The sequence below is a fragment of the Anastrepha ludens genome, chromosome 5 (genome assembly GCF_028408465.1).
Source record: "Anastrepha ludens isolate Willacy chromosome 5, idAnaLude1.1, whole genome shotgun sequence".
NCBI classification, from domain to species: Eukaryota; Metazoa; Arthropoda; class Insecta; order Diptera; family Tephritidae; genus Anastrepha; species Anastrepha ludens.
The window spans coordinates 29,510,162-29,534,395 of record NC_071501.1 but is presented as its reverse complement, the minus strand read 5'-3'; the positions used below and the strand labels follow the sequence as shown (position 1 = coordinate 29,534,395).

At 36.8% G+C, this 24,234-nt stretch overlaps 1 protein-coding gene across 2 annotated transcripts; it reads left to right on the top strand.

Annotated features, from left to right (window-relative positions):
* Positions 1-35: 35 nt before the first annotated feature.
* On the top strand, positions 36-21,494 carry LOC128864089 (CD63 antigen). Of its 2 annotated transcripts, XM_054103587.1 has the most exons (6): positions 36-145; positions 308-478; positions 15,940-16,128; positions 16,202-16,372; positions 17,029-17,256; positions 20,877-21,494. In XM_054103587.1, exons 2-6 carry the CDS (start codon positions 404-406, stop codon positions 21,108-21,110), a joined length of 897 nt encoding a protein of 298 aa, XP_053959562.1. In that variant the 5' UTR covers positions 36-145; positions 308-403; the 3' UTR covers positions 21,111-21,494. The 2 variants fall into 2 exon arrangements, with proteins under 2 accessions (XP_053959562.1, XP_053959564.1); XM_054103589.1 differs by having other exon boundaries at positions 75-478.
* The last annotated feature ends 2,740 nt before the right edge of the window (positions 21,495-24,234 follow it).

The window sequence follows — 24,234 nt, the reverse complement described above, 5'->3', positions numbered from 1 at the left end:
TTGGCAGGCATATGTTAGACCCACCGCCACCGCTGGCGCGCTACACATTGAGCTTTTTCAAGTCAGTATTGAAGTGACTTTGAAACGGTGTGGACCAGAAAAAAAAACAACTAAATAGAATTTTGCTAACTGTCACTAAGAAACGGTAATGGCCACAACAAATCAAATGCTTTGGCAACGTGCACAACAACAATAAATACAACATAGTGCAATAATAGCAACAGAGAAAAACTCTATTTATTATTACATTGAGTGTTGAAAACGAAACTAAGGAAACTTAAAAACATATTTACCACTTTTTTTACAGAGCAATCGATTTGCGGACACGTAAGCGGTCCTAATTAAACGAGATAATAGTAAAATCTATTAAATTTTTGTAAATTTTTTATGTAAAAAAAATAAAATGGCGCGCGATCAATTGAATTCAAGCATGCGTTGCGCAAAATTTATGCTGATCATTGTCAGCTTCATGTTTGCGGTAAGTTGGTGAACAAAAACAAAAACAAAACACCTCGAATTCCATCTTCATATTTTCATCTTTGCTATTTACCTAAATTTGTGAAATTATTGATTTTTTATAGTCCAATTTTATCGATCCTGGTTACTCATGGAAATTGAATCACACACACTGGCATACGTTGCGTTCATACACATGCATTGTTGATTAACCTAGCAAAATATATGTATGTGTGTACGAGTATGTATGCATATATACGAATATCTACTTGCTCATGAGTTATTGTTGACTTACTGATAGCAATTTGTAGTACACTTCTAAACTGGGAATGCCAATAATAGCGACAATTGTTGATTTCGGGATTTTGGAATATTTTAAATGCAATTTCGGGATCCCGAGATACACATTTTTCAAATTTAGTGAAAATTCAATATGCCAATATTAGCGATAATTGTTGATTGCGGGATTTCGGGATTCGGAATATTTTAAATATTGTATGATTTCAGGATCCCGAGATACAAATTTTTCAAATTTAGTGAAAATTCAATATGCCAATAGTAGCGGTAATTGCTGATTGCGGGATTTCGGGATTTCGGGATATTTTAAAAACAATTTCGGGATCCCGCGATACAAATTTTTCAAATTTAGTAAAAATTCAATATGCCAATATTAGCGGTAATTATTGATTGCGGGATTTCGGGATATTTTAATTGTTGATCTTGGGATTTCTGGATAGTTTTTAATATAATTTCAGGATCCCGAGATACAAATTTTTCAAATTTAGTGAAAACTCAAAATGCCTTTCGCTTTAGAAGAAACAAAATTATTTTATAAAAAATGTTTATACATTGAATCTGCTTTTTAATACCTTACCCTACCGTTGAGCCCTGAATTCCCACGTCACTTTTCATAAGGGCGGTAAACTTTTTCTTCGCAGACGGCTACGACTTGTATGGAGTTAGGCATTTGTCAATGGGTTCGAATGGATTTGCAATGTATTTTTAAATATAAACCGGTTTTGAGTGCTATTCAAAATCAACAATCCTTAAAGCGGGTAGTGCCTCACAGAATAATCAAATTTTTAAATCTTATATGCCTAAGTTCCTCTCCTTCTTCTTCTTCTTCTTCTTCTTCTTCTTCTTCTTCTTCTTCTTCTTCTTGATTGGCGCGATAACTCCTTACGCGATTTTGGTCGAGTTTAGCAAAGCATTTCTTACTTGCATGTACTAACTGGCGCCAGTTGGGACCACCAAATGAAGCCAAGTCCTTCTCCACTTGATCTTTCCAACGCAGAGGAAGCATTCCTCTCCTTTTGTTACCACCAGCTGGTACCACATCGAATACTTTCAGAGCCATTACATTTATATCCATTCGAACGACGTGACCCAACCTGGATCGTAAACCTCATACAGCTCATCATTTCATCGCCTGCGATGCTCGCCGTTGTTCACGTGCAGAGGTCCAAAAATCTTCCGCAGAATCTTTCTATCTAACACTCCAAGAACGCCTCATTGGTTGTTGTCATCGTCCAAGCTTCTGCGGCATACGAAAGGACGGGATTCGCCTAAGTTCAGTGTTGGAAAATTAGATAAAAACATCCATTTCCTCTTATTCCTTTGAGTTTCTGCTTCGTATCAAAAGAGAAGAGCATACAACAGCTCTTTACACTGACGGATCCAAGATAGATTGCGGCATCGGTGCCTGTGTACTATATATTCTAAAGACCTCGAAAGTTTCATGTCTTTTCGCCTGGGGAGTTGGAATAGTATTTTTCAAGTAGAAGCTAAGGGAATAGGGAACTGATGAGCTGCCAACACAGAGGGCATCCTGTAATGAATCCGCGGCGGTAGAAATAGGCTGTCCCCAAAGCTTGTGGAAAATAGAGATCTTATCGCAATTCCAGAAGCAAACCATTAACAAATGGATTAACACGAATACCTGTAAAATACTTAACAAACGTGGCCCCATTTCAACAAATTTAGAACAGAGGAATTATTGAGAAACCCACGAGCTGACATATTCCGAATTACGTGAACCAGCCAGGAAGACGGGCTCGCCAAAAACGATAGATGGAGAAGCTGCAACAAGAAGAATCTAAGGAAACAGACTAAAATTATCTGTGTGAGTGCCAAAGTCTGAGGCTCTACGACATAAAATGCTGGGGGAATTCTCGATGGTTAACTTGAAAGAAATTTCAAAAAGAAAATAGATGTCATGGCAGATTCATAGTCAAATCAAGATGATTTGGCTAATAAAAATCAGTCGTTCTCCAAGTGGAGCATCAAAATGGCGTATATTGTGCTAATCGGGTCTGGGTTGTGTCCCTCAAACATTACCTCCACCATTAACTACCATAAAAATATTAATATGAGTTTAAAAAATTTTAAATTTAGAGTTTATGGTATACAAAAGAAAGTCTTCAAATAAATCATCTAAAACCGTTTTTTCACCTCTAAAAGCGCAAATGTCTTAAGTTCATACTCAGTGAAATTTTATTCTTCTTCACAAGCTCATACTTTTTTCAGTCCAATTTTATTCTTTTTATTTCACAAAAAAATTATCTCTGGATTTATATATATTTATTTCGGGATTTCAGATCCCTTAATACCGGAGTTTCGGTGTTTACATTCCTACTTTCAACTCACCTACTTAATATACGTAGAGTCTCGCCATTTGTCTGCTTACGTATGCACATTCAACTGCGTACTTGCAGTAGTAGCCCTCTGTAAAGCGCTAGTGTAAATAATTAAAGATTTAATGGTTTCAAGCCTTTAGTTTATTGCTTATAAAATAAATAAGATCTAAAAACGTGATTGGTTTAAATAGGAAATCCCCGACAATAGAAATAGTTCCTCATAAAAGTTCGTTTAGTTGGCAATACTCAACACATTTTGGATAAATCAAAACATCTAGATTTTTTGGCGTGGAATTGCAAAATTTTATTTTAAATTTCACTGGGAACATAAATATACATATTAAGATAGACTTACAGACAAAGCTACTGAGAAGGGGTCATTAGAAACTCCTCTGCAATCACAGCCACGGAAATCACGAAAATCATGTCATCCTCTATAGATTTCCGAGTTATCTCAAGAGTATCGAAATCTTTAGTGAGAGTCAATGAGGCACTCAAATCTCTTTCATGCGATTGCTTTTACCTGACGTAGGAAGGAGATAATTTGTATCCTGGCATTTGCCCACTCAGGTACCATGTTCACAAACAATTTTTTGCTATACTTTTGGCGCAAGTTGTTGTTGTTGATGTAACAGATTTGCTGAGCCCTTCCCGAGTCGGTGCTTCACTGCGTGTTTTCTTTAAGGTAATGTAACAGTAAATGCTGGAAATATGCTCTGTTGGCAAGATCGAGAGATAAGCAGAGGGGTGTTTTGGTGTCTATTGTTCTGCTCTCTCTAAGTTGAAGCAAAGCGGCTGAGGCTGATGGTGAATGAGGTCAAAATGAGGTATCAAACAACAACCAAAGAACGTATAAAACTAAGAAAATGAAATCCGTAGGTAGGTATGTGGGGAGGTTAGATGGCAAGAGTACCACAGGTGCTCTTCAAGTGGCGTTTTGATATCATACTGTGTACCACTACCTGCGAAAGAGTTTAGGGAAGAGAAAAACCGTCTACAGCCATCCAGTGCTGTTGATGTAGTGGAGGAGAGAAAAGGGATCTAGGCTGGAGAATTTCTTCAAGCCATCCCCAAAGAGTACGCTGAGGAATCCCAAGCGCCTAGCCGCCAGAGCCGGACATTTACAGAGAAAGTGTTCAACAGTCTCTTTCTCCACAGGATCCCCACAGCTTCTGCAATAGGGGTTGTAAGGAAATCGAAGCTTTTCCGCATGAGTACCGATCACCCAGTTACCAGTGAATACCGCAATGAGTTCGGAAATTTAATGGTGGGGGATTCCCAACACCTTAAGCATTCTGTTTATATCGTATTGAGGCCATAGTGTTTTCGAAATAGCACACGATGAGACAGACCTCCATCTGTCTTGCGCTTTTTTGAGAAAGAAATTGTACAGTTTCCTTTAACTACGATAAAGGGGACACCGATGTCTGAGAAGGGGACAACTGAAAGCAGTTCTGTCGACCCCTTCCTGGCAAGCTCATCGGCAATTTCATTTGCCTCTATATTCCTGTGCCCAGGACCCAGATAAGCGAAATGTTTCCTGCACGTTCGAGACGTTTGAATTCCTTCTTAAAGGAGTTAACCAGAAGAGAGCTACAATACTGCGACGTCAGGGCCTTGGTCGCAGCTTGCTGTTGAAAAAAATATTAATGTCTCCCTTCCAACAGATCTCCGTAAGCATTTTGCATGCTTGCAAGATCGCGAAGACCTTTGCTTGAAAAACGCTGCTAGTTTCCGGTAGTTGAAAGGAGTCTGAAATGTTGGCTGATTTAGAGAAAACCCCCGCTCCCACTGCAGATTTCAATCCCTTATTCTAATGCAAATTAATTTTTGTTTGGGGAGATTTCTTACTAAAGTTTTATTTATTTAATTTCATCAAGTCGCTGATATTCGGTCCTATAATAGAAACCTACCTAGAAAACCTACGAATACGAATGTCTATTACGAATATGAAAAAATTGCGATAGTGGGTTCCATGTGAACACGAAAAAAGTGCTGCCAAACTCAAATGTCAAATTTGAATATTTCGACAACAGCTCACTTCAATGTAAAGTAGACAATTTGGCAAATCTTCAAGTTTTTTATCAAGTTAGCTGAATTTTCATATTAAAATGTATTCGTTGGCATGTGCGGTTGTGTTAGTGGACGAAGAGAGAAGTAAACGGAATCTCAAAATTGAGCGATGCAACAAGCCTCTCGATATGGGCGAACCATTGTAAGTGCCTGCCTTTGTTGCACGAGAGACTCTGGATACGTCTTGGAATCTTGGCTAATGGCACCTTTTCGTTCACCTCAAATGGGCAGCCCTGAAATGAATTATAACAACATACACGCAAAGACTCGAAATATTATAGAAAGAACAATTGTCATCATCCACTTATAATGATGCAGCTTCAAATATTAGACAATCTATATGTAGAGCACTAGTATAAAGTTTATCAATAAAATATGTGTATACATTTTTTTTGTTTTGTTTTTGACAACGCTTCGAGGCTCTTATTTTCTACTTCTGACATTTGTTGTTTTATTTGATTTTTGGCCGCATTCAAGCACTCCATGTTTCTACGGAGCCTACACGTTTCTTCCAGGTCGGCTGCTTGCAGGTCGCACATATTTCCAATGCGTGCTGGTGTCTAAAGCGGTCACAGTTCTTCCATTTTATTGAAGTGGTGCTGCTTATATCGGCCACCGCAAGTTGTTGTTTGCACCCTCTTGTTTTCGGACAATTTTCGCTTTATAGAAGCCTTCCAATCTAACCACACCTGAAATAAAAATATGTTGTGCAAAGGGATAATGTACTTATATGCAGCCCTTTATTACCTTTTTTCAGCTTGATACATCATTGGTTGGTGGGCCTATACAGTTAAGCTGCTTCGCAACATTTTGCCAAAACTCGGCTACCTCTTCCTTTGAGCACTTAGAGAACGCCTGAGTGGCATACTGCTGCCGTGTTGTTACAACTTTGTGCCTGTGAAAATCAAATAAAAATACATATGTATACCAAAAAAATTCCTTTTTGTTTATACGAATTTCGAATGTACGTTCGTGGCTATTTGAATTGATTACAATTTCTTAGTTTCTACGAAAAACTGTCTACGACAGATTCTATGATAGGGCTGATTATTTCATTTTCCATACTAGCATTTACCGGTCGAATCTGTCAAGACTTTCATGCTCCTTATACTTTTAAAACTTTATATTCCACTTCCATCCGGTTAAAATTTAAGTGCCTTTTCTTAGACAAAATAACCTGGCTAACCTAACCCAACCTAAGTTCAGCCGGCTTCGCGAATATACATAGTTGAAAATAATACAATTCGAAACAAAAAAAATACATAAATTGCCTTTACTATTAGCGCATTAGTGGTCTAACCCCTCGAGTTACAAATGAAGCAAATATCAACGCAACCAGACATTTTGACGAGTTGTAGTGGTTGCCAAGTAGTATAAATTCCAGTGAATGAAAAGCAGACTTCAATATGCGGGAATGATGTTGACAACAGCCACATGTAATAATGAAAAAGATAAAGTACCTAAACGGCAATCACCTACAATGGATTATACTTCCATTGGAATAGAAAAGACGTAACTCTGCTAAAGGGCAATAAAGCCCCTGTAGCCGATGGAACGGCCATAGAGCTTATATATTAATTATTATTAATATTTTGTATATTTTATTGATATATTAAATAAAATATGGCAGCAACAGGCTGACAAATAGTCTACGATAATCCAAAGAATGCTGACTGAATTTATGATGGCTCCGTCCAATCCATTGAAGAAGGGTGAGTGTGTTTGCGTGTGGCAACCATTCAGTTGAACCACAAATAACAATATTGGAAAATAAATGTGAACAATTTGGTATTTAGCCTCAAACAATAGACATATTTTTTTTGTTTGTTAATTAGATTTATTTCAGTTATATTGGCTTTTCATATATCTACCTTTTGAGGTAATTCTTTTGTATTTATTATCACTAAATGTATACTAAATGAGGTGTGCACGCCTCATTTATATTTCCACGTTTATCTTTTAACATGAATACATTATTTACCGTCATCTTGTATTACACACACATACTTGAAAAAACTCTTATCAAATCAGTTCGTTCCGTGGAGAGCTTTCAGATAACAGAGAATATGTATTGTTTCTAGGCCACCAAAACTCCAATATTGTGCTGAAAATGTGACAATAATTAGGTGAATTCTACATATACCCATATATTTAGAAATCATTGCGCAAACACCAGAGTAATATTATATATGGAACCCAAACATATAGACAAAAACTTGAATGGAAGAGAATAAACAAAATTTGGCTTAAGTGTCTATAAAAAATGGAGTATTTTCATGATAATTAAATGTCTAGCTATGAATATATGTATATATTAAATATAAATATTTATATTTCACTTAGATAAATAATTGACGCATACATCCGTTTTTAAATATTTGCCTCATCTCCCTCTTCAAAGTGTTTGCGCGTCTTTTTGTTGTCCTACAAATGAAGCGACCTTCAGTTTTATGCAGCCTACAGATGGCATAAGACTTCTTTGCGAAGCATTTTTATAATAGAAATACGCTCAGAGGCTTGCCATTACTTGGCGATAGGCGATGGCTAGCAGAATTTTTTTTAGAGGTCCCGAAAAACTGAAGAAATTTGGCGAAATCAACTGCCCTCAAAATCACGGGATAAGCAGTAGTCCAGTGAAACTTGTAATTGAAGAGTCAACATTTTAGAGAACTTTTTTACTATTCCTGAAATTTTAGATCAAATGGCTTTAATTTTACATTTTTCATTGTAATACACAAACACTTTTATTCTTATCTGCCAATTCATTATAAAACATTCATTCAGTAATTTAGTTGAAGTTGGCGAGTCAGTGTATTTTTCTACAATCGAAAAAACCAAATATGGCGCATTGAAAAAATGCTTTATTTTGGCAGCTTTATCAGCAACAGTAATCCATAAAAAATGGTATAACTGAATCATGGACATACCAGGTGTAGTCAGAAGTATCGGCCAAAAATGTTATATGGGATGCAACTGACATTCTAAAGGGTGGTTAAGTTGTAAGGGCCGGTGTTGATTTTGAATAATATATCATATTTTTAAGAAATTATTCTCATTTTTCTTTATTATGATAATATTGATATGGCTCAATTACGTGTAGGACAAAATATTGGCCGAATGGCCGCCGTGGCTTCGACGGCACATCTCCATCCGATGGTCCAAATTTTCGATGACGCTGAGGCATAATTGAGGTTCTATGCCGTTAATGTGCCGAATTATCTCATCCTTTAGCTCTTGAATTGTTGCTGGCTTATCGTCGTATATCTTTTCTTTCAAATAACCCCCAAAAACGAAGTCAAACGGTGTTAACATTTAGGTGTTCGTTAACGTTTAGGTGTGGAAGCCGAATGAAGCCGAACGACCTACCGCAACGCAGAACTTTTTGTGAATGGGCTCTTGGAAAGTTGGCCGAAGATCCACTTTTATTTTTAGATCAATGGGTACGTAAATAAGCAGAATTGTCGATTTTGGAGTGAAGATCAGCCAGAAGAATTGCAAGAGCTACCAATGTATCCAGAAAAGGTCACAGTTTGGTGCGGTTTATTGGCTGGAGGTATCATTCAATAGGACCATACTTCTTCAAAGATGCTGCGAATCTTAACGTAACTGTGAATGGTGAGCGCTACCGTGATATGATATCCAACTTTTTTTTGTCCAAAATGCAAGAGCTTGACTTGCATGACATGTGGTTTCAGCAAGACAGTGCCACATGCCACACAGCACGCGTAACAATGGACTTGTGTTCGAGGCGAGTTCGGTGAACATTTTATTTCACGTTCGGAACTTGTCAATTGGCCACCTAGATCGTGCGATATAACGCCTTGGATTATTTTTTGTGGGGATATGTTAAAGCTCATGCCTATTCAGACAAGCCTGCTTTAATTAACGCATTGGAAGACAACATTAAAGCATTTATATGTGGGATACCGGCCGAAACATTGGAAAGAGTAGGCCAAAATTGGACTAAGCGGATGGACCATTTGAAGCGCAGTCGCGGTCAACATTTGCATGAAATAATCTTCAAACATTAAATTATATGGACTGTACTATCGATTTAAATACGTGTGTTTTTTTGAAAAACTTTCCTATAGCTCTTAAAAAATCACCCTTTATATCTACACGCTTTTGGGTAAACAGAAAATTTTGAAGAAATTTTAATAATTTTACGTTTACTCAAGGTCGAAAATGTTGGTGTAGGGTGTTTTAAATCGTTGCTTTTTAATATTTTTGGGAACATTTTTATTATTTTTTAGTATAAAGAACGTTTCAATTTTTTTTTGCTTAATTTAAACTTGTTATTTTTGCTTGAAAGTTTAAGGAAAACTTTGTTTCTCATTTGTGAAGTGAATAATTAGCGTTTTATTTGTTAGTATAAAATATGTAAAAACAAAACATTTTTAAAAATAAATTTTGTTCTTTTTGCTTAACATTTTGAAGGAAATCTTTGTGACATTTTTGATCTGAGTAATAAGAAAGCAGACGGCATAGGGAGTTTTAAATCGTTCCTTTTCAAGATATTTGTAAATTTTTGTATTTATTTTTGGTACAAAATATTATATATTATATTACATATAAAAAAATTTTGTTTTAATTAAAGTTTTTCTTTTTGCTTAAAATTTTTAACCAAAAATTGAAGAAGGAATTTTCGAAAATTACGACAAAAAAACTGTCTTCAAAAATTTTTCACAAAAAATTAAAGATTATTTTCAAAAGATTTTTAAAAAATACATTTTAGTTTAAAACTTAATACAAATATATAAAAATATTAAAAATACATAAACAAACCACTCTTAAAAAAACCTCTAAATGAAAGTTTTCAACATTTTTAGTATAAAATATACAAAAAAAAATTTTTGTTTAAATAAAATTTTTTCTTTTCGCTTAAAATTTTTAAACAAAAATCTGGAGGAGAAATTTTTGAAAATTACGACAAAAAAATGTTCTCCAAAAATTTTTCACAAAAAATTAAAGTTTCTTCCCCAACATTTTTTAAGAAGTATATTTTAACTTAAAAATTAATACAGTAGGTTCTGTTTTCATGCGGTTTTGAAATAGTGCGGTTTTTTTTTAAATTACAAAATGCATGTCGACCTATCGGGAATTGTACATATAAACAAGATTCTAAACCAGCTAAGCAAAAACTCATCACAGATTATATCAGAAATGCTAACCCTACAAGTATGGAACCGCCGGCATAACTATCTAGATCAGACGTGTACATTTCCTCAAGTGACGAAAGTGATTTTACGCCAAATCCTAAACGAACGCGCAACATGTGGGTATTGTCTGATTCCATTTCTGACTTAAATTTATTTTTCGATTCTGACGTTTCTTAAATAAAGATATAATTTTCAAAAATACAATATTTTGTTTATGCGATTTTATTACATTATTTCAGATTTATGCGGTTTTAGCACTTTTGAAACGTATCCATAGTTTTACTATAGAACAAGTAGCTTTTTTTATGCTGTTTCTTGCGGAACGTATCTACCGCATAAAAACAGAACCTACTGTAAAAATATTTAAAAATACACTAAGATACTACACTCAAAAAAAATCTATATGAAAATTTTCAATATTTTTAGTATGAAATAAAACTAAAATTTGATTTTTATAAAGTTTGTTCTTTTCGCGTAAAATTTTTAAGCAAAAATCTAAGGAGGACTTTTCGAAAATTACGAAAAAAAAAATCGACTCATAAAATTTTTCACAAAAAATTAAAGAGTATTTATAAAAGATTTTTTAGCTTAAATATAAATACAAATGTATAAAAATATTAAATTAAAAATTAATAAAAATGTATAAAATATTAATCTACATGAAAATTTTCAACATTGCCGGAATTTCAAAAAAAAATGTTTTATAAAAGTTTTTCACCTTACTTCTTATTATAACCAGCTCTATAAAAGAAAGAGTAAAATTAAAAAAACCAACGACAATCTTCAAAATTCTATACTTGGAGCACTTAACATGGAATCGTTCATATGTGTATGAACGTATGTGCATATGCGAGAGAGATTTCTTCCCACATTATCAGTTGGGTGTCGCAATGTGATTAGCGCATAATATTTAATTGCCAGACGTACGTATATGCATAATATATGTATGTATGTAAATATTTCTACATATATAAGTACACAATCATATTAATAGTAAATGAAAGAATTCCCGGGTCATTGTTATATTGCTATACATTTCAAATTCCGCCAAATCGAAGACTGCAAAGTTAGAGGAAGCCCATTTAGTACCATTTTACATGAATTATAGCCTTTTTCTAAGTATTACACTTTATGTAACATTTACAAAGAAAGCATTTGTTTCAATTATTTCTCAAAGCTTATAGCGAAGAGATGGTTTATGTGGAATTTTAACAATTCTTCGTAATGTGTGCGCTAAGTCTTATGAATGAAGCTTTACACACTTGTGAATAATTGACGTACACTTAGAAATGTTTGAAGCGGCCGTATTAGATTTTCTTCATTAATCTTAGCGAACATTAAAATTACTTTGAGATACTGAATATTGAAATGCAAATTAAGTAAAGTAACTATCTTAAATTAATTCAGCTGCAATTTGGAGGAACAACATCAAGACGCACACCACAAATAGGAGGAGGAGCTCGGCCAACAGAAGTGTACGCGCCAATTATTTATTTTTTTAATTTAATTTGGAGCCAAAAATTCTCAAAAAAGTTTAGTTATACAGAATTTTCGAAATTAGAGATTAACTTCGCAAGCCTTCGTAAGAAATGGCTGGCAAAGTGGCATCAGAAGAAACTAATACAAAACAGCCCCCACTTAATATTGGCAGCTAGTCCAACATAAAGGTTTTTCTTTGACATTTTACTAGTCCTTAGACTGTAGTTTATAAAACAGCGGTAGAATGGTTGGCAGTGTCGGCAGTGCCCAAATTGATCTATTGTATGCCCCTAAGTCCTTAATTTTAATTATTTAGTACTGCGCGAAATCGAACCAGCGCCTTGAGAGGGAGCATTTGTGAGTCTTCATCCTCTAGCAGGTACGAGCCCAGGATTCTGGGTCTCCGATGGCCTAATGACCTATCGTGAGATTGAGACAATCTTAGGCATTAGTGGGACCAGCATACATTCAATATTGCATAAACATTTGACTGTCAAAAAAATTTGTTCGCGTTGGATCCCACACAATTTGTCAATCGCTCAAAAAAAGGCTCGTGTCGATTGGTCGAAGGAAATGCTCAAAAAATACGATCGCGGGGCTTCGAAACACGTCTATGACATCGTGGCAGAATCATGGATTTACGCGTATGAGCCCGAAAGTAAACAGCAGTCGACTGTATGGGTGTTTCAAGATGAGCCAAATCCAACAGAACAACGCAGAACAGTAAATTCTGAGAAATTAGGAAAACCAATCGCCAAAGACAGACCACTCTTCACCAGAACAGAAAACTGTCAAACTTTCCACTAAAACTTGAAAGGAAAGACGTTCGGTTGATGGTCGGTATTATTACAGTACGCAAACCATGGGATCAGCATATGACCACCATTGGAATCATTGAGGACCCAATGTGCCCGTCGTGCTTGGAGGAGGCGTATAGCACTGATCACTTTCTCAGTGTGCGTGTTCTGCCTTTGCTAGAGCACGGCTAAGAGTTTTCGGTTCCGATGACGTGTGGATGAGTAATATTCGTTCTCTAAAACTGGAGGATATTTACAGATTTGCGAAAGAGTGTGGAAAATTCTCACAGTACTAACTATCTCTATCTCTGTCTCTATTCTTTCCTATCTCTTTCTCTAATACTTTTCTCCTTCCCTACTTGACTCTTTCTAGAGCTCTAAATATAATCGGCTTTTTATCCTGAGCCACCAAATCTCCTAGTGCTTCTTAGCTCGACTTTTTCAAATTTCAATTTAAATTTTTCAGCCTATGAGTGCAGAGTAATCTGAGGCACATTTTGTGTAGGGTTTGCTTCTTTGGTATTCAAGTTCAGTAACTTTTTAGAGTGATGAAGGCCGGTTTGTGTCATTCTAGTATTCCTTACCTTTCCTTTTGGTTTCCTGTTGTTTTTGTTAAAGCCAAAAACTGCGGTTGGTCCAATAAATGGCCCTTCCGCCCCTTTTTTGTCTTAAAAGTCTGCCTTTTTGCTTCCTTTGTGTCGCTCATAACCTGGTACCCAAATCATGGAAAACTGGTGAAGAGGCGCCAGTTTGTTGAGTGATTTGCTACACTCTATAAGGGATTGCCTGACAAGAAGGTATAGAAAGTAGTGAAACGAAGGAAGGCTGATTAACTTTCCATAGGGTGGGCCAAAGAAGGAGAACCAAAGTAAGCCGCGAATAGCTTTTTTTATTTGGTAATTACAATGAAATTCACCAGATGCGCCCAATTTTAGAGATATATTCAATAAGCAAAATATATTCCTACAAAAAAAAAATATCAAAAACTGCAGTTCAGTAATTTAGGACTGCAATTTATAACTAAACTAAGCCCATTAGCTCTATAGACACACATCAAGTCAGTCATAAGCCTGATGAGAGCTGGGGTATTTAGGGCAGGCTAATGAAACGAATGAAGCGACCGCCGTAGCCGAATATACGTCATTTCTATTCAGGCGTGCATAGATTCGTATCTCGGTGCATGAAAACAGCAAAATTATAGAAAAGGCAATGCCAAACCTTCGAGTGTATTTCTGCCATGAAAAATCTCCTCATAAAAAGTATTTGCCGCCGGATTCGACTCTATTTGTAGAACAATATCAAGACGCACATCATCAATAGGAGGGAAGAGTTCGGCCAAACACTTAACTGAAGTATGTTAAACCCTTGTTCACTCGGCTCGGGAGCATAGGATTTCGACAAGACTCTTCCATCGTACCTGCTTCTGGGCTGTTGTATTTGCGCCGTACCATGTCGGCATCTGTTAGTTCGCCCAACATCGGTCGACTACGACCTCCGCTCCCTTACGGGTTCCAGTCCAGTGTCATTCGCGTAATGCTATCTGAAGTGTACGTGCCAGTTATTTATTTAGTTTTTAATAAAACGAAAGTGAGGTGTAGATATTAAGTACGGATACTTGTGTTACAACGCTCCATGCGAATCTTTCATTGTTTAGGACAGTACCGGAAGTCCTCTTTCAACAACTCTTTCAGGAAGATTTCAACCTGGAAAGCAGTTAGAAGTCGCTCGGTCAAAGATCTCACAAATAAGATGTATGAGGCAACACTGTAATACCGTATTTGAGCAGAAATCTCTTGGCACACAATAAGGGATTTTCTTGTTGGATAACGCAAGGCTTGCTCTTTCACAATTCGGGTCAGGTTTTTCTTCTTCTTTAAAATATTTTATATTTAGAGTCAGATTAATTTTAGCTTTGCACTTCGACCTCATGGCCTTTTGTGTTCTCTACTCATCACAGGATCTCAAGCAGACCTAGTTTCTTTAATAAATTTAAGATAGAGCTGGGTTGGATTGAGCGTATGCGCCTTTCTTCTGAAGGAAGAATGTAAAGCTAATAACTTTGACTAATAATTTGAACTTTAGGAACTCACAAAGGCTACGTGTTTTCCAACTTCCAGGTGAAGCTTCGCAAGTGTTTATTGCTCCATTGTGACACTTAGCACTCTACCGACGAAACAAGAAAACAACCCTAATTTTGACGAAGACTATAGCAATGTTAAATTCTTTACAAAAGCAAAAGTTACCACATTCGAAAAAGAAAAGTTCATACTAACCAGCTGGTGGTAGAATCAGCTTGTATGGTAGACTCAGTCTTGTTATTTATTAGCCATATCTCGTTTAAATCGAGTGAGGCTTATAGCTGAGGTACTTTATGAGAGATGTAAAACTCCTTCGTATAAATCGAGTGAAGCTTATGGCTGAGGGACTTTGTGAGAGATGGAAATTCCTCCTGGTAGAGAGGAGCACCTGCTCTTACTGGCTTATTTGCCTGTCCTGCATAGAGGAACCGGATAACACTGAGCGTTTTCTCTGTGAGTGTTCTGCCTTTGATAAAGCAAGGGTGCAAATTTTGGGTTCCGCGGTCATGAGAATGAGTAAAAATCGTTCTCTCAAACTGAAGGATATTTTTAGATCTGCCAAAGAATCTGGGAAATTCTCACAGTAATAACTATCTCTGTCTCTGTCCCTATTCTATTATATCTCTTTCTCTCTGTCACTTCTCTCGTTTTCTCCTATCAACGCTTTGCTTTTCAGATCTGACTCTGATCAACTCTTTTGCTTTCCAGAACTTCGAATACAATTTGCTTTTTAGATTGAGTGTTTTAGGAGCTACCATTCTGGCGATAGAGTTATAAAACATATCTTTGAAACAAGCCTACAAAGCGACAGAAGAAGAGGCTGGCTGAGAAAATGACGAAGAGATGCCATTGAAGGCAACTTTGAAGCTATGGGCACATCTGATACCAAACGCAAAGCTAATGATCGAACGACGTGGAGGCGAATTATAATGGAAGCAATGGGTCACCCCGAATTATGATGCTATGATGATGATGATGATTTTCTCGGTGCTTCTTGGTTCGCCTATTTCTAATTAAACATTTTTTTTCCACACGTTTCGTCAATCTTATTAATTATTTTGACAGCCAAGTGTCATTAATAACGGTTTCAGTTGCTTAATCATAACAAAACCTCCATTAACTACCATTTTCTACCGTCGCTATCCGATCACTCATCACTACTATTTTTTTCGGTTTATATAGCTATTCACTTCATCTTATAAATGAAATCATTTCTCACCACGTATTTTTTATCTCTTTCTAATTGTTCTCTCTCCCTCAGCTTACTGCAATTTTGCTTATCATGGTCGGCACTACCATTCAGGCGATCTTTGGTGACTTCAATCAATTCCTCGATGCGCACTTCTCTTCTCCGCCAGCGCTACTCATAGCGATCGGCTTCATTTTGTTGCTTGTAGCCGCGCTCGGCGCCTATGGTGCGGTCAAGGAGAGCGTTATGCTAATCAATTTGGTAAGCAGATATGAATGGCAGAAAATTTAAATAGTAAATCAACTAAAAATGTCCATCCTCCGCTTATCCGTAGTATGGCTTTTGCTTATTCCTGGTATTCATCCTCGAGGTGGCCGCAGCCATTGCCGCTTTTGTAATGCAAACTCAAGTGCGTGAAATGTTGGTGCGCACGATGAACGAGTCCATACAGGCATATGAAGACAATGTCTATGTGCAGGATGGTGTTGACTTTATGCAGGGCACTGTAAGTAGTCATGTGATATGTAGACCCGCCCGAAGTTATGGTAAAAGCAACATATAATGACAAGTTTTGACTGTTTGTTTATTAAGTTTTTAGTCTCAATTACTTTTGTATAAAAATTTACATAGTTCATTCTATAACCAAGGCACATGGACAATGTTTATAAAAATTCTCAAAATTTAAATTAAAATTAAAAAAAAAAAATCAATGGAAATGTGAAGTAGCATAAAATTCGGGTTGATTTTTAATGATGTTTTCCCCTGAAAGTCTTGCGCATCTTCTCCATATAACGAATGCACGAATTTTTTTTATACAGTAAAAATACGAAATATTGTAAGAAAAAAAAAAAAATACCAAAAATCAACGAAATTTTAAAGCGACTTTAAACCTCCTCTTTATTGTATTAAAATTTAATGAGCTATAAAAATGCATTTTTTTTAATTTGGATGAAATTTTTTGAAATTCTAACTAACATTTCCGAATTTTCGTAAATTTTTCCCAAAATTGAGATTAAGATTTATACAGGCTTTGTTATAAAATTAGCCACATTTTTATAAAAAAATAAGTAAATAATCTAAACTTGTCATTATGTGGGTGATACCTTTATTATAATCTCGGGTTAGTGCATTAAATATTTATTTCATTTAATTTACTTGTAGCTTGGTTGCTGCGGCGTAAACAGCCCCGTGGACTGGAAGCGTCAGAATGGCAGCAGCGTGGATAATAACATTGAATTGCCATCATCATGCTGTGCTGAATTCTCTTTCGATGATATCACCTACTGTGTCCAGCCCTACGAAAGCGGATGCTTGTCACGCATGGATTTCATCATTTCACGGAGCACCATGTTGATTGCCACTGGCGCCACCACTGTGGCATTTGTGCAGGTATGCGAACACTGAGTGTGGAATATTGTTGGAGAAATGAAAAATATTGGTATTAATTCAAGAAAGCTACATTATAAGCTTTGGCCATTTGAAGCAAAATTGTGAGCGTAACTTATAATGCTACGTCATTAGGCCGCTCATTTTACACGTGTGCTCTCTTCTAATCAGTCGTTGTCGTATATGATCAACTCAATCTGAGTTCTCGCTAACCTCTGTTGTAAACAATTCGCTGTTAGATTCCTTATTACGCCAGCCAATCGGCTGATGCCTTCAAATTCGCTGAGAGTCGATCAACGGTTTGATGTTGGCCACACGTTTTCACTCTTTACATAATATCATATTTTTGGTTCACTGAGGGATTTAGGCGATACTCATAAATAGGTAACGTTTTTTGTTCACTCCGAACACTATTTTTGGACTTGCGAGAATGACTTTTTGAAATACAACATCCCAATACTTAGCATCTCAATTGAGCGAATTCAGAATTCATAACTACTCATCTTTAAAAATCTTCACTTTAGTGAACATCTCCAAAACATCGATTTATCGAATTTCAACTGATCATTTGGACTTACGAAAGGTCTATGCAAAGGTCGAGAACTTGCTTTACAACATTGTCATTGGTTATGAAACGTGGTGTTTCGAACATGAACCTGAAACTAAGCCTCAAAGTGCCGAATGGAAGGCCTCAGACGAGCCACTCATTTGTTTTTACGATTCCAAGAGAATTGTCTACAAGAAGTTCGTGCCAATGGGCCAAACCGTCAATGCAATTTTCTATCTAGACGACATCCAAAAGGCTTGAACCGACATTTAGAAAGATATTCCGGTCAATGACCTGAAACACTCTTTCGAAAAGCTTTTAGATCGCGCAAAACAGTGTATCGAGACCAGTGGGGACTATTTTGAATAAATAAACTCGAAGTTATCAGAGCAAAGCTCCTGTCGCTTCTATTTTAGCTCAGTCTGGTTTGTTTTGGTCTTCACCTTGTATAAATATACTGTCATAGTTGTAATCAACCGGAGGAAACTATCTTTCACTTCCGGTAATTTCATCCTGCCCTATGGAAGACGAGGATGTTAACCCTTGGCAAACCGCTTTTTCGAGAACCTCAAACCGGTTTTTGAGCTGGCGGGTATAGGACCATATCAGTTTCTCAATAATTCGTACAATTAGTTAGTAGCGAGGATATGGCAATAAAATGACCCTATGGAGTAATAGGTTTGATTCAAATCTACAATTTCTTGTATTTTTGCTTTGCATTAATGGCAAAGAAGGCCATGCCGGGGATTTGGGAGTTTAATATAAAGAGAAATTTATTGGCTGATTTCTTTATAAAGCCACTAGAACAAACTTATCTCAATATATTTTTAATGATAAACGATCCCCATAGCCGAGTACACGATTATTGGCATCTTATGTGATACCTATCGAGATTTTCCTCAAACCAAAGCAAGCCCAATACAGATATACGACCTGTCATAAAAACAAACTGAGCCGACGTATAATGATCACAGCAAGCGTCCGTTTGAGTTGTGTGTTATCGCCACTGCTATTCAGTGTTGTCCCGGGCAGCGTTAAGAACGAAACAAGGCACGAGATAAATGGAATAACATGGGGACTAAATGGATGGCTTTGGACAGACATGCCAAAAATATTAGTGCTTGTGCCAGAAAAAGGCTGTAAAGTAGGCCATCGTTAAAACCAAAGTAATGCGCCTAAATTCTACCTGCACACAAATAATCGAAATGGAAGACACTGAGCTTGAAGAAGTGAACTCCTTTCGTTATATTGGCAGCACAATGTCTTCAAATGTGGATTCAAAAGAAGATATGACGCATCGCTTAAAAAAAGCCAAGTAGGCTTTCGGCTCCCTTAAAAACATCTAATGCTCGTCTATAATCGCACGAAACACCAAGATAAAAATTTTCAATTCGAACATACGGTCGATTCGACTGTACGGCTGCTAAACTTGGAATTTGGTAGTTACAACGCCTTTGCAACGGCTACAAATCTTTCTAAATCTCTGCCTGCGGGCAATGCTTCGCATTTTCTGCCCCAAAACAATACCAAACAGCAGCCTGTGGAGTAGCACCAACCAAACTCCAATACAAACGGCAGACCGGAAAAGGAAATGGGGCTGGCTTGGACACATTCTTTAAAGAGAATCCAAAAGGAAACCGACGAAGAGGTAGACCCTCGCTAAAGTGGAGAAGGAGTTTAGATACGGAGATAAAAAAAAAACCTGGAACGAGCTGAAAAAGTTTGCTTCTGACAGAAGCGAATGGAGGAAAATTCCTCCCTCGCTGAAGTGGAGAAGAACTTTAGATACAGTGATAAAAAGAACCAAAAAAACCTGGAACGAGCTGAAAAATATTGTTGCTGATAGAGGCGAATGGTGGAAAATTCCTTCGCGGAACCATAGGCAAGCACATATTCTCAATTGGCACTTACACCCTTCGTTTGGCCGGTATTTGGCCGAGCTCCTCACTTCTATTTGTGATATTTTCCCACAAATGGAGGGACCTACAATTATATGTCGATTCCAAATGGCAGATGATTTATTATGAGGAGCTTTTACTGGTAAAAGTCCACATGGAGGCTTACCATTGACTACTGAAAAGCCAACGCTATTAGATATACCTTTTGTTTTTTTTTATGCTTCGTATCTGGGGTTTCGAACCCGGGAAGTACCGAATTGTTGCTGCCAAGAAAAATTGGTATGCACGTCCCTGTGTGCTCTACTTTGTTCTAGTCTTCATTTGTGAAAGGCAATAATTGGTAAATAATATTACCGCTGCATGAATTGCACCACAGTTACACTATCTATATGAGAGTCTCCAGATCCTCAAATAGGATCATTTTGCTTGATGATGTAGATAAAAATGTACCTTACCCGAAAAGACGATTTTCCCAACAAAATCGTCGTATTTTTTCAGCTACTCAAAGCCACATAAGCGGTTCGCCATCTAAGTGGTTGATCATTTACCATAAAATGTCTGAGCTACTAGAATACTTATAGCAAATATTTTCGCGAAAGCCTGGCCAAATTAGTGCTGTTAATGTTGAGTAACTGCAACTGAGAAAGAAACGAGCTAATGGTACCGCCTTTATAATGCCCAACATATACGCATATCGACACAAAATAGTTTTGAAATTTTAGTAATTTTAAATTCTCTTTAGTAAAAATATCTTTTTCTCAAGTAACGTGAAATTTTCAGTTTATTTGCTTTTTTTTATTGTATTTTTTACAACTAACGTTACGTATTATTTATTTTTAGAAGCGGTATACCTGGTATATATATTGTAGTATACAAGGATTTTAATGAACAATTTTTATTTGATACTTTTACGTGTTTTAGGAAACATTTAACAACATAAATGCTTTTCGCTCTCCTTCAAGTTGCGAACTTTGTTTTTTAGCCTAAAAAGGCGCTTTGTGCCGAGTAAGCACATCGTAAGTAGAAACTCACTCAGCGAACAAAGTGAAATTAGCCTATAAGTGTTTCAGGAAACTCAATTTGCTGAATTTCAGCTGCATATAAATATATAATTTATATATAATACCTACTTTTCTTTAAACATTACTAATTTCCATCACTTTCCCTACCCCCTTCAGATTCTCGGCGTTCTTTGCTCCTTTATGCTGGCAAAAACTTTACGCCGCAACAAGTCCATACGTGCCGCACGTCGCTGGCAGTTACAACAAAGCTTGGGCGTACTAATCTCTGGTGGAAAAGTGGCACCACCGACCAACTCACCAATCAATGGTTATACACAATTGGAGCGCGCGGAACGTTACATGGAACAGGATCCCATTACGTATACGCCAAGTAGTCCCAGCGTGAATTAAGTGCTTGCAACCGGTGGAGAGGCGCAATAAATGCCAACCAACACCAAGAATAGCATACAACACCTAGTATATCAACACTTAAGTGCCTAAATGGAAAATTCTATTTGTATTTTGTCTCATTGTTGTTGTCTTTTAATATTTTTTTGTTTATTTGTTTCTAACTTTCTTCTATACAAACAAGTAAAGTACGCATGCCTAGTAATATTGAAACTTTGAAGCTTTATATTGACAGTATATACATACGTACATTTTGTGCATCCATACGTACAGATGTGCGACTATGAGTTATTATGTACATAATCATACAAATATACTTTTAACTGTATTAGCAAGTAAATTGTGTCAAATCAGATATCAAATAAAGTTTTACTCAAGCGACAAGAACTTTTTGATTTATTAAAATCAATTGTTAATATCTGACTATGCCTCCATAATCAAATTCAAAGCAACCAATTGGAACCTGTGGAACCTGACTATCAATAATGTTCTTCAGGAACTTGAAAAAATGAGAGGTAAGATAATTTCATATGCCGATGATATTGTAAAAGCAATCTAGGGTAAGCACCTTCCAACATTGTGTGATCTTCATCTAAGATATCTCAGCAGACTATCACTTTGGTGTAAAAGTCGAGGACTACGATCACGGTAAAATCCTGGCTGGCTTTTACAACGTTCACAATCCTCCTCCCCTCAAGCGAAGAGTGGAAACAGGTCAATGTAAGACAAGGCGACTCCATCCATGTATACACAGATGGCTCAAAGCTCGAGGGCAGAGTGGGCAGAGGTGTATGTATATTCCGAACATCTGGGAATCTCCTTCAGTTTTCGGCTCCCCGACTACTGTAGTGTCTTTCATGCTGATGCCAATAATGAAAGCCGCACTACTGATACAGTATGATACAATACCTGGAGATAATACCTTCTGCTCAAATATGAACGAGACGTTATCAATAAAACGGTCCGCGGATGACATATGGCAAAACTAAATTTTTATTTTTTTGGTAGGACTGTTATAAACTTACATGGCAAATTTTAGCGTGATATGTCACATAGTTTGTTTTCTGTACTACTGTAAACAAGTCAAGCTCGAGTGTGTTCTTCGAATTCCCTTTTATGACTTCAATTGTCTCAAAATGTTTTCCACGGAGCGGCAACTTGAGCTTGGGAAACAGGAAAAAGTCACATGGAGCCAAATCAGGCGAATACGGTGCTTGCGGAACGATATTAACATTATTTTTGTTCAAATAATCCCGAACAAGACGTGATGTGTGAGCTGGTGCATTATCGTGATGCAAGAACCATGACTTGTTGTCCCACAATTCCTTCCTTTTAAGACGAATGTTCGCGCGCAAGCGCTTTAAAACGTCTAAATAATATTCAGCGTTAACCGATCGGCCTTGCGGAAGGAACTCCGAGTGCACCACACCTTCTTAATCGAAAAAAACAGTCAGCATAACCTTAATTTTTGAGCGACTTTGGCGTGGTTTTTTGGGTTAATGTATGGCCCTCTTTGAACGATTTGTACCACTGGAAAACACGTGCACGCGATAGAGCAGAGCCCCCATAGGTTGTCTGCAACATTTTTAAGGCGTCTGAAGCCGAAATTTTGTTGGAATAACAAAATTTCAAACAAATTCTTTGTTCAACTTGAATTTCCATCGTTAAATTCGAAGAACACACTCGAGCTTGACTTGTTTACAGTAGCACAGAAAACAAACTATGTGACATATCACGCTGAAATTTGCCATGTAAGCTTATAACAGTCCTACCAAAAAACAAAAAATTTATTTTTGTCATATGTCATCCGCGGACCGTTTTATTGATAACGTCTCGTTCATATTTGAGTAGAAGTTACAAGTAATAAATGAAATTATGTTCTACATTCCATTTGATTTTCTTTGGAATTCATTAAATTAAGGCATATTTAAATATCTTAACCATCAGTTACTGCAGTTAAGTGTTAGGTTAAGTGTTACTGTACGTTAAATGACTGCACTTGCGAGGGGACCACTTCAACATATATTCAAAATATGTCCGTTGTGATACCGTACAGAAGGAAAGGGAAGGAAAGGAACCAGACTGATGAAAAAAAAAGGAAGACGGCGCTTTGGAATTAGCAGATGATGACCACCAGTGGCTAATTTATATTAGCCGCTTCAAGCTACTGATGAATTTCACCAGATGTGTGATATTTAAACGCGCAATAAAGCGAGTGAAAGCCCAGATTTCTAAGCCTTTGCCCGATGAGAGCAGCTAAGATAGTTCCACCTCGTCTTCCCGACAGCTTCTGCTGAAAGGACTTGAAGCAATCCCAAGTCTCACCGCATGGACACCTAACGGACAATGTCTGGTAAGAATAGCTACCAAATTCGAGAGCTGCAGCTTTGTTAGTCTTAGAAGATGTTTCAAGCGCCACCGATTTACCCGCGAATCTCACGACTTTGCATGTTTACGCGTTAGTCCAGGGCTCGCTGAGTTGACGCGTGGCCAATCTTTCCAGGAACCTACCCCAATTGTCTCATTTTGCGATTATACTGTTTTCAGGGTCGCCTATCTAGTCAGCTCGTCAGCCTAGCAGTTTCCCTCTATACCGCTGTGACCGGGAAACCAAATGTGCCTAATAACGAAGTATTCAAACCTGCTTTCTCTGACACCCATATTGCCATTTTTTATTTGTTTGTCTAATTTTAAGTAAGCTTCATTTTTAAAAAGGTGGCAACCCTATTCGGAAATATTTCTATTCAGAATACAGATTTTTCATACCTTTGATACGCATCTAGTAGCATTTTAGTTAACATATTTATTCAATTGAATTAACTCTTTCCAAGAGGTGGCAACCATTCTCAAAAATATTTTATAGAATAAGATTTCTAAAAATTCTAGACTAATTTAATAATTTTTCATTCGTTGTTTTATTTAATTTTCGAACAGGTGGCAACCCTATTTAAAAATATATTTCGAATTAAAATTTATTAAACCTCTTTTGAAACCTATATGTCATATTTCATTTATTTATATTAATTATTTTTAATGAACTTAGTTTGTCAAACTAATGGCAACCCTTTTTAAAAATATCTTCAAAGTTAAGCTCCTTTAAACCTTTTTGTCATTTCTTACCCATATT